Source organism: Leptonotus elevatus, chromosome 2 (genome assembly GCF_054856555.1).
Source record: "Leptonotus elevatus isolate MCC_2025b chromosome 2, RoL_Lele_1.0, whole genome shotgun sequence".
Taxonomy (NCBI): Eukaryota; Metazoa; Chordata; class Actinopteri; order Syngnathiformes; family Syngnathidae; genus Leptonotus; species Leptonotus elevatus.
The window spans coordinates 34688886-34704789 of NC_141240.1; the positions used below are offsets into that span (position 1 = coordinate 34688886).

The 15904-nt window shown below is 42.6% G+C and overlaps 1 protein-coding gene across 2 annotated transcripts in view; it reads right to left on the reverse strand.

The window, feature by feature from the left end:
- Positions 1–15904, reverse strand: part of grm7 (glutamate metabotropic receptor 7) — a 140357-nt gene that overhangs the window by 28403 nt on the left and 96050 nt on the right. For both annotated transcript variants that reach the window (XR_015094076.1, XM_086068667.1), the window contains exons 7-8: positions 14189–14328; positions 1089–2024 (exon numbers count right to left, since the gene is read on the reverse strand). Coding sequence is in view for 1 of the 2 variants with exons in the window: in XM_086068667.1 (XP_085924793.1) it covers positions 1089–2024; positions 14189–14328 (1076 nt within the window). In the remaining variant the exon portion in view is untranslated. The remainder of the gene's footprint in view (positions 1–1088; positions 2025–14188; positions 14329–15904) is intronic.

The following is a 15904-nucleotide window of genomic DNA, read 5'->3' on the forward strand; positions in this document are numbered from 1 at the left end:
TGCTGCAGTGGCTGCTACCAGGACATGCAAAGGCACTTCTCACTATCTGCGGCAAGGGAGCAAGTAGACATGCAGCCACAGAGGCCATTAAAGCGGCACGCTGTGGTGTGAACTGACAGGCAAAGGAGGAGTTAACTGCGTAAGAGGAAAGGAAAACACATTAGTGCCTCGCTCCTCTGTGAGTAACATAATGAACTCCTAATCGCTGCTGAGGGTGTAATTCGTCTATGAAATCAGCGCCAAATTGAGATGAGGAAAATCACTTTCTGATCCATCTCAAGCAGTCGCTTCGCAGGACGGATATCGAGTGGCGCGCTTCTCCGAAGGTTCGCCATAAGTAACGCTTTCCTGTCAGCATCGATATTCTGTCAAGGGAAAACTTCCCCTGCGCTCTGTTTTGTGCACAAATGTCGGCGGGCAACACGCGTGTCTCACGAGCGGGCCTGATGAACGCATCTGTATTCCGTCGGCTGCCGGCCAGATAAGCAGTCACTCGTACAGAAGGTCAGGATGTCATATTCTCAATCAACTGCGGGAGCAGCCGATGTCAAATGCTTTCTTTGGCTAGCGTCAAGCTGCCAAGAGACGGAATGTGTCGAATCAAGACTCGTCCGTCATCCTCCTCTTCCCTCACCTGCTCGTCTGCCTTCCCAGAATGCTGCATAATGGTGTAAACGCAGCCCTCGGCGTGAGAGCCCAGATAATAGCATCTGGAGCAGCCCGCACCTCCCGTTCGCGTGGCTCCTCGGGCATTTCGGGATTCTGCTCGCTAACCGTAAACCCCTTCCCTCGGCTTTTTTCCTGCGCTTATTTCTGTCTGTGTTTGGACAAGTGTGGGTTCTCATGCAAAACGGCGCGATGAAAAATCAAACGCAAATGAGCCCGTAAGTTATACAGTCGTGAAATGAGCGCGTGAGGTACTCTGCCAGTGTTGTTTATCATATTGTGTCTCACAAATATGTGTGTGTGTGTTTAGACAAGATAAAAGGAGGGCTGAAGGGCTGACTGAGAATATACGAGTTGAAGGAGGCGCCGAGACAAAGCGAAGGGTGGAGACGCAGGCAGAGGGGAGTCAATGACTCGCTCACCTTCTCGGCAGACTGGGCCGTGCCAAAGAAAATGGGGATGAACGCCAGCCACACGATGCAGGTGGTGTACATGGTGAAGCCGATGGGCTTGGCTTCGTTGAAGTCTTCGGGTACGTCTCGGGTTTTAATGGCGTAGATGGTGCACGTCACCATCAGCAGGATGCTGTAGCCCAGCGAGCAGATAATCTGCAAGTCTGTGATGTCGCACTTGAGTACGCCGCGGGCCAGCATGGGGTTAATCGTTTTCTGCTCGTCGTAGTCGATTATGGTGTTGGGCGGGTCCACGGCGAACCACACCAACACCCCAAGTAGCTGCACGCATATCAGACTGGAAGTTATGGCGATCTGGGAGGTGGGGCTGATGAAGCGCGGGGCCGTGACCGTCTGCTTGCCTTGCTCGAAGATGCGGTAGATGCGATTGGTCTTGGTGAGCAGTGCCGCATAGCTGATGCACATGCCCAGGCCCAGGAAAATCCTCCGGAAGGCGCACACGCCCACATCCGGCTTGGCGATCATCAGGAAGGTGATGATGTAGCACAGGAAGATGCCAGTGAGCAGAACGTAGCTCAGCTCTCGGCCCGAGGCGCGCACGATGGGCGTCTCGTTGTAGCGCACAAAGGTGGCCATGACGAAAATGGTGGCGATGATGCCCAGCATGGCCAGGAAGACGGGGATGACCGCCCACGGCGAGTGCCACTCCAGTTTGGTGATGGGAATGGGCTGACAGGCGGTCCTGTTGGGGTTGGGCCTCATGTTGTATGCGCACAGCCGGCAGGAGGTTTCGTCGTACTGGTACTGGTACCCGTCGCAGAGCTCGCAGTGCCAGCAGCACGGCATCCCTTTGACACGCTTCTTTCTCTCGCCCGTCTTACAAGGTAGACTGCACACCGAGATTGGCAAGTCCTGATCGCCGTCGGGCCACTGAAGCTCCTCCAGCTGCAAGAGGGAAGATGAACAGGAGAAGACAGTTAGACACAAACAAAATGGCAGACAATTTATAGTAAATTTCCACAGTAAGTAAAGCTGGGGAATTTTGGAAACTTGGTTGGCAACCAGTTCAGGGCGTACCTCGCCTACTGCCCGAAGCCAGCTGCGATAGGCTCCAGCACCCCCGCGACCCTTGTGATGAATAAGTGGTTCAGAAAGTTTTTCTTCTGGAAACTTTATTTGGGAATTCATGGGAATTAACTTAATTGGGTGTAATTTAAATGCCCAGTTTGTAGTCCTTGGCGCCATGTAGTGGTCAAAGAATAACATTTGAAGCACGCAGGAGCACGCACACTGCGGTGGCTCAGAGAGACCACATTTCACAAGCCTACCAGCAATTATTATTTTGCATGAGAAAACGAGCATCTCTGCGAAAGACGGCGACTTAGCAGCCGCTGTGAAACGACGCCAAAAGACCGAGCAAGCCGGAATTAACCGGAACAGCTATCAAGAGCAGCTAGCGGAAGTTAGACGTAGCCATAAACTGGAGTGGCTAACAAGAACGGCTAGCGGGAGAAGCTAGTAAAAAAAAAAGCTAGTAAAAGCTTACGACAGGAAAGCAGAAAGTGAAAAGCGACGAGCCCGAATCACGGAAGTCAGTGACGACCACCTGCTGGCCCCAGCTGTGGAAGGTAAGATGCGGTCGACCCATTGGGTCCGTCACTGGATGCAAGCACCACCCGGACTAACTACATTCGCGAAGTTGTCCTTTGGGCATCTTTAGCAGGAAGATGGCGGCGAAACATGGCAGCTCTAGTTAGGTGAGACTGCAGACTACAACCATGTAATATAATTAGTTTACTAGACCTATGATTATATAAAAAAAAATACATGTTTATGCGATACCATATATTTTTTTCATACTATTGACATAAACAGTCGTTTTTTTTTTTTTTAATGAATGACTTATTAGTTCACCATTAGATGGCGCTAGGAATCACTGAATGTCCCTTTAGAAAATCTGTCATATACAAATGAACGTTAATATTTTTGATTTGGCAAGAAAATCTTTTGCTACCATAAAAACTGTTTGCAGGTGTCTGGCGAGCATCTTTGTTAAAGATTCCAAAGGGTTGCAAAATGTTGGAAAGATGTTCCCAAACGTTTTTTACTTGTGGCAAACAGTCTTTCTTGTGGCAAATATATTTTGGACATGTTCAAAATTTCTTTGCCACGTTTACAACCTTTTGCAACCTTTTAGGAAGACTGGTGAAAAAACAACATTCACTATGCGCGCAAACATTTGCGGCTCAGTGAGATACGGGTTTAAATCTCGTATCCCACTGAGGCGGTGAATGTTTGCGAAGGTAGCAAATGCTGATTTCTCATCCAGGTTCATCAGGGGGTCATTCAAGGTCACAAAGTTCGCTAAATGTTCGCCAGACATTCACCAAATGTTTTAATGTTTTTTCTTGTCGCAAGGAAATTTCGAACATGTTCAAAATTTAAATGTGTGTTGTAGTTTTTTTAGCCAAGATTATACTGGAACACATTTCCCCCCAACTATATTGAAGACCAATTATTTTGTATTGCCATAAATTCCTGTAAATTCACATGGTCACATGGAATTTTGCAACCTTACAAACAACATTAATTGACACCTGGCCAATACGTCCACATACATTACAAGCGTAAGAAATAGAGCCCACACAAGCAGAGGGAGAGGGAGTTAACTCGACACCAAAAGGCTAAGGTTAAGACTCGAACTCACAACCTTCTTTCTGTAAGGCATCATAACTGATTCATGACTTACATAATTCCTCATCAGGACAGTACAAAAGTAGCATCTGTTTACATCACACAACAGCTGAGACTTCTCTTATTCTCAAAGGTAAAAGCGATAACCATGGCAACGGAGCACTTTTGTTCATTAGATTACAAATAATGAGAAATGCCATAAACCTGTTCTAATAAAGGAGCAAGCGAGGTGTGAAATATGAACACGGAATGGATTTAGGCTTGCAAATGTCTACTTTAGACTTTGCAGAGCTGTTTGTACTTATTAAACTAATCTTGTCAAGTGTACAAATATTGTGCAGCGTTGTCTTCAATTCCAACCCGAGAGGCTCCGTGACCGGCCATTATCCAAACTTTAAAAGTTTAAAACACCATGAAAAAAGGTTATTTCATTTGGTCAGGGAGATTTAAAAAATCTGTGATGGTTAATTTACTTTGATGACGCTTTTGGATGAGTTCAGCTCATTGACCGCAAAAGTCAACTTGCTCCAAACTTTCTATGGTTGTTACATGGATTAAAACTAAAGTCGAGCTCTGGTGTGAGAACAACTGACTAAATATGAAAGCTAATTTAAACAACCTCTTGAATGATCAACCAATAAGCTGACAAAAAATGCACCATGCAATAATGGTTGGCTAACGACTTATTTTTTACATATGAGCCGTCGCTTGATGATTTTTTGAAATATGAGTATGAGATGGTGGCAGAAAACTCAACTAACTTCCTAACAACCAACACTTTGTCAGATTAAAACAAAGAGAACAACACATTCTGTATTTAATACAATACATAGCATTGCCTTATACAGGCTAGCGGATAGCAACATTTGCACGATGTTTTAACCCTTGAAGGCAGTGTTTCCCAATCAGGGTACGCAAGTGCAGTGCAGGGTGTCTGTGGAAGCATTTAATCATTTATTTCCAAGGTGATAAGTAAATGTCAGATATTTCACAAGGCCGTCAGTAAATTGATGTGTGTGCTACAACTGGTTTTGCCAGGGAGACAATAACCAGTGGCACAAATCAGCTGAAGTTTTTAATTAAAGCTCAGATAACTGATGAAAGTAAATCCAAACAGCTATAGTGCGTCTGAATGTTATTTTTCAGTTTAAATGTCTGTTTAAATTGGATTTATTTGAAGTAGCTCCATTTTTGTGTGGCCCAAGACTTGTTAGATGTAACAAAGGCTTGTTTTTTTTATTTATTTTATAATGGCGTTTTTTCATTAATTACTCATTTATTTTCAAGGCAACATATTATTTTTGTTAAATGTGAGTGAAGTAATAAAAAAAAAAAAAAGACTATATGACAATACTCACAGGCATATATATTTTTTCTCCACTGTGAAAAAAGACCAGCATTACTAATATTGACATATAGTGAGCTAGTGTGAACGTCTTCTTTGTGTGTGTCTCTATGTCTGCATTATACTGCCCCCTGTTGGCCATACCAGGAGGAGAGAAAATATGGAGGGAAATATCTCCCTGTTGCTTTTGTTCCTTTTTTTCCCTGATGCAAGAAGAGACTCTAATCTTTCTTTTGGTAGGTTCCATGTTTTTATAGCAAACACAATATTCTGTGGGCCTTGCAAAATCAGTCAAAATTCAGCAAAACAGCCGGGAGCGAATGGGGGTTGCTTCAGTGAAAATGGCTGAAAGTGAATGAGTTAAAAAGGCCGGCAGAGTACAGATACTTCAGCTTGCTGTGAAAGATGTCTCCAACTCAGATCAGATCCCGAAAATGTGCCAACAGGCAATCAATTGATGATACGGGGTAGTACTTTTGCAAATCCCTTTCACACTTTTACCACACAACACTGCCATTAACACACACATGTGCAGTGTGCGTTGTGCGCACCTGCTTGACAAATGTGTCACTTGTTTGGTGTCTGGCTAGATTATCATCTGCCATTTATCTGAGGGCACCGACGTGCCATTTGTTATGTGAACAATGAAGGGTGCTCGCTGGAAAACCTCCCGATTACACACTGTGTGGAAACAGTAATGAGCCCAAAAGCTCTGTTGCTATGGCGACCACAAGCAAGAATGTTGACACCTTGGACTGTCGTAGCTATTCGTGTTGTTTTTTTTTTGTTGTTGTTGTTGTTTTTGCTGTAGTGCTTCATTTGACAGTTCATCTGAGCTGTCGTCGGATGGAAAAGCGTTTGTGGCAGAGTGCATCCCTTTTTATTGCACAGGAAATATAATTGCACCGCCACAACATTTGCTTTGTAATCGCTGCAAAATAATCACAAAACATCCGTTCACAAGAAGTTGTTCCACCTGTGCTCTCAAACACAGTCAGTTAAGTTTCATTCTTGTGACTCAGACAGCAATCATGTAAATGCCAGCTCATCTGTATGGAAATGCAGTGTTCTTAGTTTTGCGGTGATACAAAGGCATTTGAGCTCAGGTCGGTAATTTCAAACCATGTTGGCTTTGAGGGGTGGTGGGGGGGGGGGGCACACATCATATCGGGTTCTTTATGGTCCACATGAATCACTGAAGTCAATTCTCGTGTTGTGTCAGTGAGCACCGACGAACATTTTGCACGGCAGCTGTCTCTGCACCACTGCACTCATATCTGACCAAAAGAGGTCTTTTGGGGTGAAGGGAAGATATTTGAAGTTACCATCAAATGATATTTCCTCCACAGTTATCTTTGGGATACGTGGAAAATAATCACATTATATCAAATCTCATATCAAGATATCTTATAAAACTGTGACAGCTTGCAAGTTTTATCTGGTTGATTCATGTGAGCAGTAGATTCAATACTATCTAAAAAAAAAAAAAGATTCAATACTATCTGAAGCGTGATGGCAGATTTCGGGTGTCATCGTGTTCAGTAAAACCGACGGGCAAAAAGCATTTGGGAGTAAAATGGCAAGTGCGTATTTGGGAATAACTAGAGTTCAGTTACCAAACACAAACTGATCAAGACTGACAATTTGCTTAACTCTTTGACTGCCAGACGTTTTCAGAAAAGGGATGCCGTCAGTGCCAGCCGATTTAAGCATTTTGACTGATCTTTCAAGGTCCACAGAAAATGTTCTGTTTGGACTATGGAAACACACGTACTACCAAATGAAAGATTGGACTTTCATCTTTCATCAGAAAAATTTCTACCTTATTCCGTTCTTTAGTAATCAACAATAGAAAATGGTTAGTTTGACCCAATTTCGTCTGTTTTGGACCAAAATACGGAGAAATCAAGCTTTTAGTGAAACGATATTATTTCATGCATTCTAGTGAATTTTACACTTCTTTTTGTCCATGAATGATGCCACAAACACCTAAATAGTGCTTTACTTCTATAAAACACTACCACCAAGAATGAAAAAGTGTTTTTTGATAGCAAAATACGTTTATTTACATTCAACAGTGTAACAATTTGACAACAATTTGGCAAACTATTTACAAATGTGTGCAACTGTGGTGCTATTTACAAATATGTGGATGTTTTAACGACAGTTTTTCTTTTTGTAACACTCTCCTGCGTGCAAGAAGACGCAACAGCATTTGCACAACAGATTGCCTCTTCGCGTGCTCCACTTTCTTGCAGGCCGTTTTTTCCGGGGAATAGCAAGTATATACTGCAGTGTGTGTTGCCATCAAGTCTAATATCAGGATCATGCTACGGTTTCGTTACGTCTCGCTTCCTCGTGTCCTTCAGTTGCTACACCGGGTTGTAAGAGATGTTCTGATCCATTTTATCCACTCCATTCATGGTGGCATCGTAGTCCAGAAACAGTGTCTTCTCCGTGATCAGACTGTACCCGCTCCTCCGATGAATATGCATTGGACTCGGGGTACTCTTCATTGTCCGACAAAATGTCCGCATGTGAAAGCTCCGGCGTTAGCAGCGGTAGCCGCGCTAGCCGGTGAGGCTTACTACGTGAACATAACAGTCGCGTCAAGGCTTCCAACTTTGGCGTCAAGCTCGGAGTCATCATCATCATCATCATCAATCTGCATTGGTCGATGCCAACTCTCCATCGCCCGATCGAATGTCCGATTGTGTAGAAGTACCCGGTCGGCTATTGTGCGCGTTTTCCGGCCTTAGCAGCGCTAGCCGCGCTAGCCGCGCTTAGCCGGTGAGGCTTACTACGTGATCATAACAGTCGCGTCAAGGCTTCCAACTTTGGCGTCAAGCTCGGAGTCATCATCATCGTCGACATCAATGCGCTTTTTAGTATTGATTGATGTTTTCCGTCTTTGAAAAAAATGCTCAAGCGTGAGCTGCTTGCAACCGGTTGATTGGTCAGCCATTGTGGGCTTCATCAGCCATGTCTCCTCAACACTCTAGCTCCGCCTCACGTCTTCTACTGACGCCCACGGTGGGCGGCCCATCCAACCTTGTGCAAAGAGAGTCATCGCTGCCCTCTAGGGGCCAAAACTTTTACTAATCAGATCTGCCTGATACTTTCAGCACAGCTGCCCAAGGCTTTCCTGCACCCGTTTTCAAAAAAAAAAAAAAAAAACATAGGGGACGTCTTTTAACGTCCTCGGCGCCCTTCCCTAGGTTTATGCTAAACGTTTTATAACGTTTATGGCGGTCAAAGAGTTAAAAGCTCTCTTGCTCCAAAGCATCTGCCAATCACAACAGTAATAATAAGTCATAGTAAGTTTTGCTGTTGTCATCTTACTTGAAGGAAAACATTTAGATCAGATTCAAGTCAACTATAGTCACTGGGCTGGGTGTTTAAAAACCCAAATAACCTTTCATAACCCGGATTCTTGTTCATAAACGCATTCAGACTCAGAATATTGGTCTTTTGAGCACAGGAACTATTTGCAAGTGCAGCATCGTCATGACGATGCAGCAAGTAGAATCAATCAAATAGAAGCCAAACGTCTTTTTGTCACTTTTTTAAAAAGTGCGCATGTGCAAGACCATCCTGCCTGCTCGTCCAGACGAAACTCCTATCAAATGTCGGGAGCGCGCAAGCTCATCTTCCCCGAGCGTGCGCGGTTCTGTTTATAGTCTCTGCAGTCTGCCTCACTCCATAAGCTTTGTTCCCATTACAGTTTTTTTTGCAGAAATAGAAGCACTATTGTTCTATTTCGATAAAGTACAATTTCGACTTGTCGGTGTTTCCACTGAAGCGCGTTTCGCTTCTGAGGCGCAATTCTTATAATGTCCCGTCTGGCCAGATCTCGTAGCTCTGTAGGAGGTGCTCATGATGTTTACGGAAGACGGACGCCCGGAGTTTTATTTTTCTTTCTTCTTTTTTTTCACTCACACAAACATGCACACAGACAAACATGGTCTCCCAGGCGGGGAAGCAAACCCACGCCAACCTGCATCGAAGGCAAGTGACGGTTCCACTCTGCCACTTGGAGCCCCGGAGTTGTTGAGATTACTTTATAAACATCTCTCTCCCCTCATTGGGCGATCTGGCATTAGGTGTTGGTACTGTGTGTGCGCTTATAACTCATGTTATGGTGCGGACGGAGAGAACGGATTTTAACAACGACATACACCGTATGCCGCTCGATTGAGCTTTGCCCGGGGGGGGGGGGGGGGGGGGGGACGGCCATTTCTCATGCAATGATATGGAGTGTGCATGGAACAGTGGTCTTGGCTCTATAGCTTAATAGCTTTGTGGTTAAAAAGGCTTGTTATCCCCTCAGGTGGCAGCTCCGACACGAAAGCGAGTGGTCCCGTACTTCCTACTTCCTTTACTCTGTGATCGGGCGGGGGTCACATGACTGTAGAGGCAATGCACAAAAAGTGTTTCCATTACACTTTTGCGAAATACTTCTATTTCGACACGTCTCAAAAACCACCTCATGAGAGCGTAAAAACTTGTTTCCGATATTTGAGAGTTTTTTCCAGTGTTTCCATTACCAGCTTGCCTTTTTGCACAACTTGCCTTTTGCGCAAAACTGAGGGTAATGGAAACTCACCTGTAGACGGGTGACCTCTTGCGACTCTCAGCCCTTTTCAAAGTATGCGGTGAGGTCAGTGGAGCTATAATGAATGGCTGAAACCGAAGCTCAGCGGCTACATGCTTCAAACTCTCAAAGTGCACAAGCGCAGCTAGGAACGAGCACGCACAACGGCGTTACGCAAACATTTTGCCAGATTGATTGACAGGATGGAGGACCAATAGTTAAAATGATCCACCCAGAAAACACAGCCAATAAGTCAGGGGTGACAAACTCAGTAGTTTAGGGGCCACATGGAGGAAAATATATTACCAAGTGGGCCAGACTGGTAAAATCATGGTATATACAGTAACTTAAAAATAATTGGTGTCAGTTATACACAGATTTTCGCTATATATTGTTTCAAAAAATAACACAAATGCAAATGGTACACGGCAACACTTTGCACATAAGAGTTACCGGCGTGTTTTATCTACCTGTATTGAATATATATTGTTCCCAGAATCCATTATGTGGCACAGTTAATGAAGTTATAGGACATTAATCCATGTTGTCATATGCGTCTATGCTACTAGTAGCTGAATGTGTGTCGTATTGAACATGTTTATCTTTGATTTATGTACCGTCGGCCTATGTTTTTATTTTTTTCACCAAACCGCAACTTTAGGTTGTGTGTAAACTAATGACATCCAGGTCAATTTCGTGTACGAGTTACATTGCTCATTTGAGGATTGCTTGTGAAATTATGAATTTATATGTTTTGATTTTGGCCGTCTGATTATTTGGGCCGACATTACTCATTTTTTTTACTTAATAAATAAATAAAGAGATGAAATGCAGCAAAGGTGTAGCTGAAGCAGAATGAATACGAAAGAAGCTTGAATTGCACGATATTTGATATTTAGGTCATTGTGACCAAAAAATAGTGTTCAAGAATAAGGTGTTCAATATGCAATAATAGTTTTTATTAATCGTGATTTTATGATTATTCAAAATAATTCTGATTATTATTTTTTTCACATAATTGCCCTACCTTCATGACCGTCGGAAATAATAAAACTCGAGAATTCAATTCACGTAAGAAAACTGCATGGTTTGCGATCGCTTCAATATGCTGTATGATAATAGTGTATCCTTTAAAAAAAAGAAAAGTATGCTTTGCAATAATATATCGTAGCAAACCTGCAGTTGTTACAAGAGTTTGATAAGCTCCGACTGTCTGTGAGACCTTGAAGGTGTCAGAGTGTGATTTGAGATAGGATGTGCGAGTCGGGCGGCGGGGCGAGCGCAAAAAAAGAAGAACTTAAGGAGTTGGCGTGTATTTGTTGTCGGTGACATAAATCGTTGATTTTTACAATAAAGAGGTTACTGATCAACTGTCATCGTTTTGTCGTCAAAGCAGACACTAGGGTATGTATTTTCGGTATCACAGGATGGCGTCGCTGAATTCGCTGACAACAAGGTTGCCAGCTAGCGGTAGTTAGACTTGTATGATTTGTAAGTGATCGTGCTACAGCTAACAACATTTCACGCAGTCTGGAGAGCCTGTGATCATCGCACTGTTAACATGTCACATACAGTAGAGTACAGTGGTGGGCTGCACATTTGCTACCTGGCCCTTCACTGAGGACTCAATCCAAACATCACTATTATGTCACATTTTTTAAAAAAAATTTCTAGTGTGCATTTTTCGATAAGTAGGCGCTACTGAACATTGCACACTGAAACCAGCAGACGTTCCGATAGCTTCTTTCCCCTCGTCATTAACGTATAAAACGGTTGACTCACATTTTCATAGTGCCAATGTTGCACATCTTTGTAGTGCCGTCAGACTGCATCAGTTGAACAGTACCTCGGCTCTACTGGACACTTAATATTGCTTCATGACTCGCTGCACCATTTACACATTTGTTGATGTGTCAGTATTACTGCACTACTGGACACGTTATATTGCTTAATGACTCTCTGCACTTTTGTGTTTATGTCCTGCATATGTTGTCACAGTGGCTTGTTTGCTATGATAGCATTTAAAAATGCTGGAGACAAATATCTTATGTGTTTTAACAGACAGTGCCTATAAAGATAATTAGGATGCTGCATTAAGGCAAGAAATTAAGAGCTGAATCCACTAAAGCATTGCGTGGCTTTTTCCATCAAACATATAATTCACAAAGCACGCACAGATGGTGAAATGCGTCACGAACCGAGATGCCAAACAGAATGCATGTCGGTGCGCCGGCGCTTCTTGCGTGTATTTAAATGAAGTAACGCACATACATTTGGCCGAGAAATTGCTCACCCCTATGCAAATGAGCCTCATTGATAAAACAACATCTAATTCATGAATACCGGTGCTAATAAGCCACATGCAGCTTGAGTGACGCGAATAACGTCTTGAGAAAGATGGTGGGAAATTGACGCTCCTCAGTGAAAGCCTCTTTTGCCTCAACAATATGAAGGGAACGCTCCGACATGTGCAAGACTGCAAGACATGAAATGATGTACTAATTGCTTAAAATAATAATAATATTGAGGATGAATATGATTATTATTATGCACCGTGTTTATTATACCGTGCAATATGTTAAATTGTTTAATAGAACAACAATAAAAAGTGAAATGAAAGAAATACATTTTTAAAAAGCAAGAGAAAGGAATAAAGCAAAATTACATTAGTAGTTTTAAACAGGCGTGTTTTGAGTTGTGATTTCAATTGAGTGAAAGAGTAAATGAAAAAGTGTGTCAAAAACTCTTATTCCTTTTCAATTGTATTCAATTATGTCATTACTGTATGTTACATTACTGTACACATGTTATGTTTAAGTACAATATTAAAGAGCGATATTTTTTTCTCACAAAAAAAAAAACAATGCAACATTCATTGCTGTGTTTTGCGGAAAGACTGGACCAGATTAATGGCATTTCCATTCATTTCAATGGTGAAAGATGATTTGATGATGTTTTGAGCTAAGTGTGGTCACGGAATGAATACAAGTAATTTCTCAAGGTACATGTTGGCACAGATTTGGATAAAGGTACATACATGCATGAAACAATTTTTTTAATTTGACTCACTGGATGGTGAAAAAATATTATCTGGCATTACTGTTTGGCCTTGGCAGCGGTTGTCACTCTATTGACTGCTGTACACATGTTTTATCTATTCCCATCCTAAACCAAATTACCACCTTATTTCCAGGATATCAGTGTAAGCTAAAGTAGTGTTCTCTTATGAGATAGAAAAACAGCCGTGTGTGTGCATGTGCGTGCGTGCGTGTGTGTGTGTGTGTCAGACATCTGTCTTATCTGCTGCCAGCGAGAGGAATTTGCCTTTTGTGTTTGTAATAGAAAAACAGGGCATTTGTCCTCATGGATAAGTAAAAGATGTTTGCACCTGAGCTCACGGCGTATTTAAGATGCAAACAATGTCCGCCCATTTCACAAAAAGATTCCTCAATTTTTCAAAATATTCCCTCTCTAGCATATCTCAAAATGCAGCAGTAAAGGAATGCTAATCTTTAGGAAGGCACAGTGATGCTTTGACTTACAAGTTAACTTCCTCTGGTGATCACACTTGTAACTAAAGACAATCATATCTCAGATTATCTTTCCCAATAGAAATAAATGGAAATTCCATTAATCCGTTCCAGCACTCGTGCTCCTTCTGGTGTGCACGCCTTGGCCACCAGGTGGCAGTATAATGGGGTAGATGCCACAGACTTCCGAGTCTCACACATCAGCGTCGTTTCCGGCCACTGATGGACGCGTTCCAACACTCACACCCCTACCCCTGTGCCCCCCAAGGGCGTCTCAACTCTCTGAAATGCATTGGACAACTGAGACAGACACACTACACACTCGCACCCATCAACAGGAACGCGCAACCGGCACAAAGGCAGAAGCGCGAGAACTGGGATGCAGCCCACATGTCGCAAACAGGAAACGGAAACAAAGCTGATGTGTGAAAACCAGGAAGTCGGAAGTCCCGCCTCCTCCGTGGCATATACCCCATTGACACAAACGAAGCAGAGCTTCACAAATAACTCGGTAAGCGTCATAATAGCAATGTTAGTTATAGTATAGTAGTAATCTTACTGTGTTCGTATCTCAAATTTTTGTTTGTACATCAAAGCAAAATCCATCTAAAGGACTTCATAAATCGGGTCACTTGTAAGTCAAGGCACCACTGTAAATGGTAAATGGTAGTTTAGTAGCTTAGTAGCATAATTGCCCAAGTCATTTTTTATTGTTCTTTGAAAACAAGAAAAAAACTAAAGTTTAGTTGCATTGATTCAACTTTTGTTTGCATGAGGTTCCAGATGCCTGAAACTTTACACAGACATAAAGAAAAAAAAAACACAATTCATACCAAGCACTATTTGCATTGCTATTGCGACAAGAAGTTTAAAAAATGTCTTAGGCGATTTTGCTAAAAGGCAAACAATTTGTATGAGTAAAAGTGTTGTGAGGAAACAGTCGTACCCTGAGCTGAAGGCTCTCCGCCCACTGTCCGACGGCCTTATACTCCGGCATGGAGGAGTTGCTCATCTGGAACTGGAACAAGTCATAGCGTCCAGGAGCATCACCGTTCTTATTGAAGACAACCGGGGTGGCAGCACTGCCTGTACGGAGACAGAAAAGGTGGCCGTTGGTCAGACAGGGTGTCGCAGTGGATTTGGAAACAAAAAAACAAAAAAAGCATGATTTTGTAACCTCTCTTATCTCGCTGTGTGCTGGCCCACAAGGACACAAAATGTCTGCGTTTTCTACAACCTCTAAATGCTGTCATGACCTACATCCTGCCCTTGACCGTAACCGGAAGCAAAAACGTCATCTCCCTGTTGACCGGCACGGCAGCGCCTCACCTGCTTCCTATTCATCATCGGCCACAGGAGAAATTGATTTTCACCTTCAATACGTGCTTACATTACATTTGCTGGTTCTCAGGTGCAGTCTTGGAGTGAAAACTGACCACTGTTGAAAGATAGTCAGGTCCATAAATATTGGGACAAACTGTAGATTCTCATCTGTTTGGCTCTAAGCATCACCACAAAGGATTTGAAATGAAACCAATGAGATGCGCATCAGACTTTAAGATTGAATTAGTCGGTATTCACATCTAAAACGGGTGAACGGTGCAGGAATGACAACAGTTTGTACAGTTGTTAACATGAGAAAAAGGCTAAATACCCATAAAATCCAAAATACTGTGGCAATTTTTTTGATATTTTCAGAGATGGAAGTGGAATTTTGAAAATTAAAAAATGTCTAAGTCAGTTAGGTTGACCCCAAAAATTGGTTGACGAAAATGTCTGCCTCTGAACTATAATTAATAATGTTAAAAGCATTTTTACAGCACCCAAGACCAATTTTTGCCCACTTTTGTGTTTCCGCATGGACATTTTGTTGCTGATGGATCATTTCCGACTTTCTTCCTTCCAATGGAGTCATTCTCAGAAATGAAAAAGATGCCTAAAGCTTGGGGTCGCTTTAAAGTAAAAAGGACAAATGATTTTATGGAAATACGGCAAAGCCGATACAAGTATTTACTTGTGACGACGAGTTGGCCGCCATTCGGCGATTGCCTTCTGCTAGAGGTAAATAACTCAACTTTGCTGTTAAATTGGCATTAATCAATCTTAAACCTCATCAGAGTTCATTGCATTACTAATTTACGTGAGCCAAACATCTTCCACTAAATTGTGGTGACCAGTTAAACTTGTGTGAGCGGATGTTAAATCTTCTCCAGCTAACTTAGCTTAGCATAGCTTGTGTCTCATATCAATACATCACTAAGCAGTGATTTAGCGTGAATGTAAAGTGACGTGATATTCATTATTGTGGGAAATATGAACAAAAAATAAAGGGCAGGCGAGTGTGACAGTCGTCTCTGGATCTTTTATTGTATTTTTTTTATCCTCACGTCCACTGCGGGTAATCGGATTAGCATAAACGGCAGCAAGACGTACTGAATCGGCAAGAAAGCGTGACAACTAGACCCTGGCTTATATGAACATTAATATGAAAATATTCTTTACTTTTAAGTGAGTATTGTATAGTGTTAATATTTACCAACTTTAACAAACTTGTGTTATTTGTAAATGTGCGCTAATTCCTGGCAGACATTTTACCAGGAATAGAGGTGGTGTGTGTGTGTGTGTGTGGGGGTGTGTGTGTGTCGGGGTGGGGGTGGAGGGG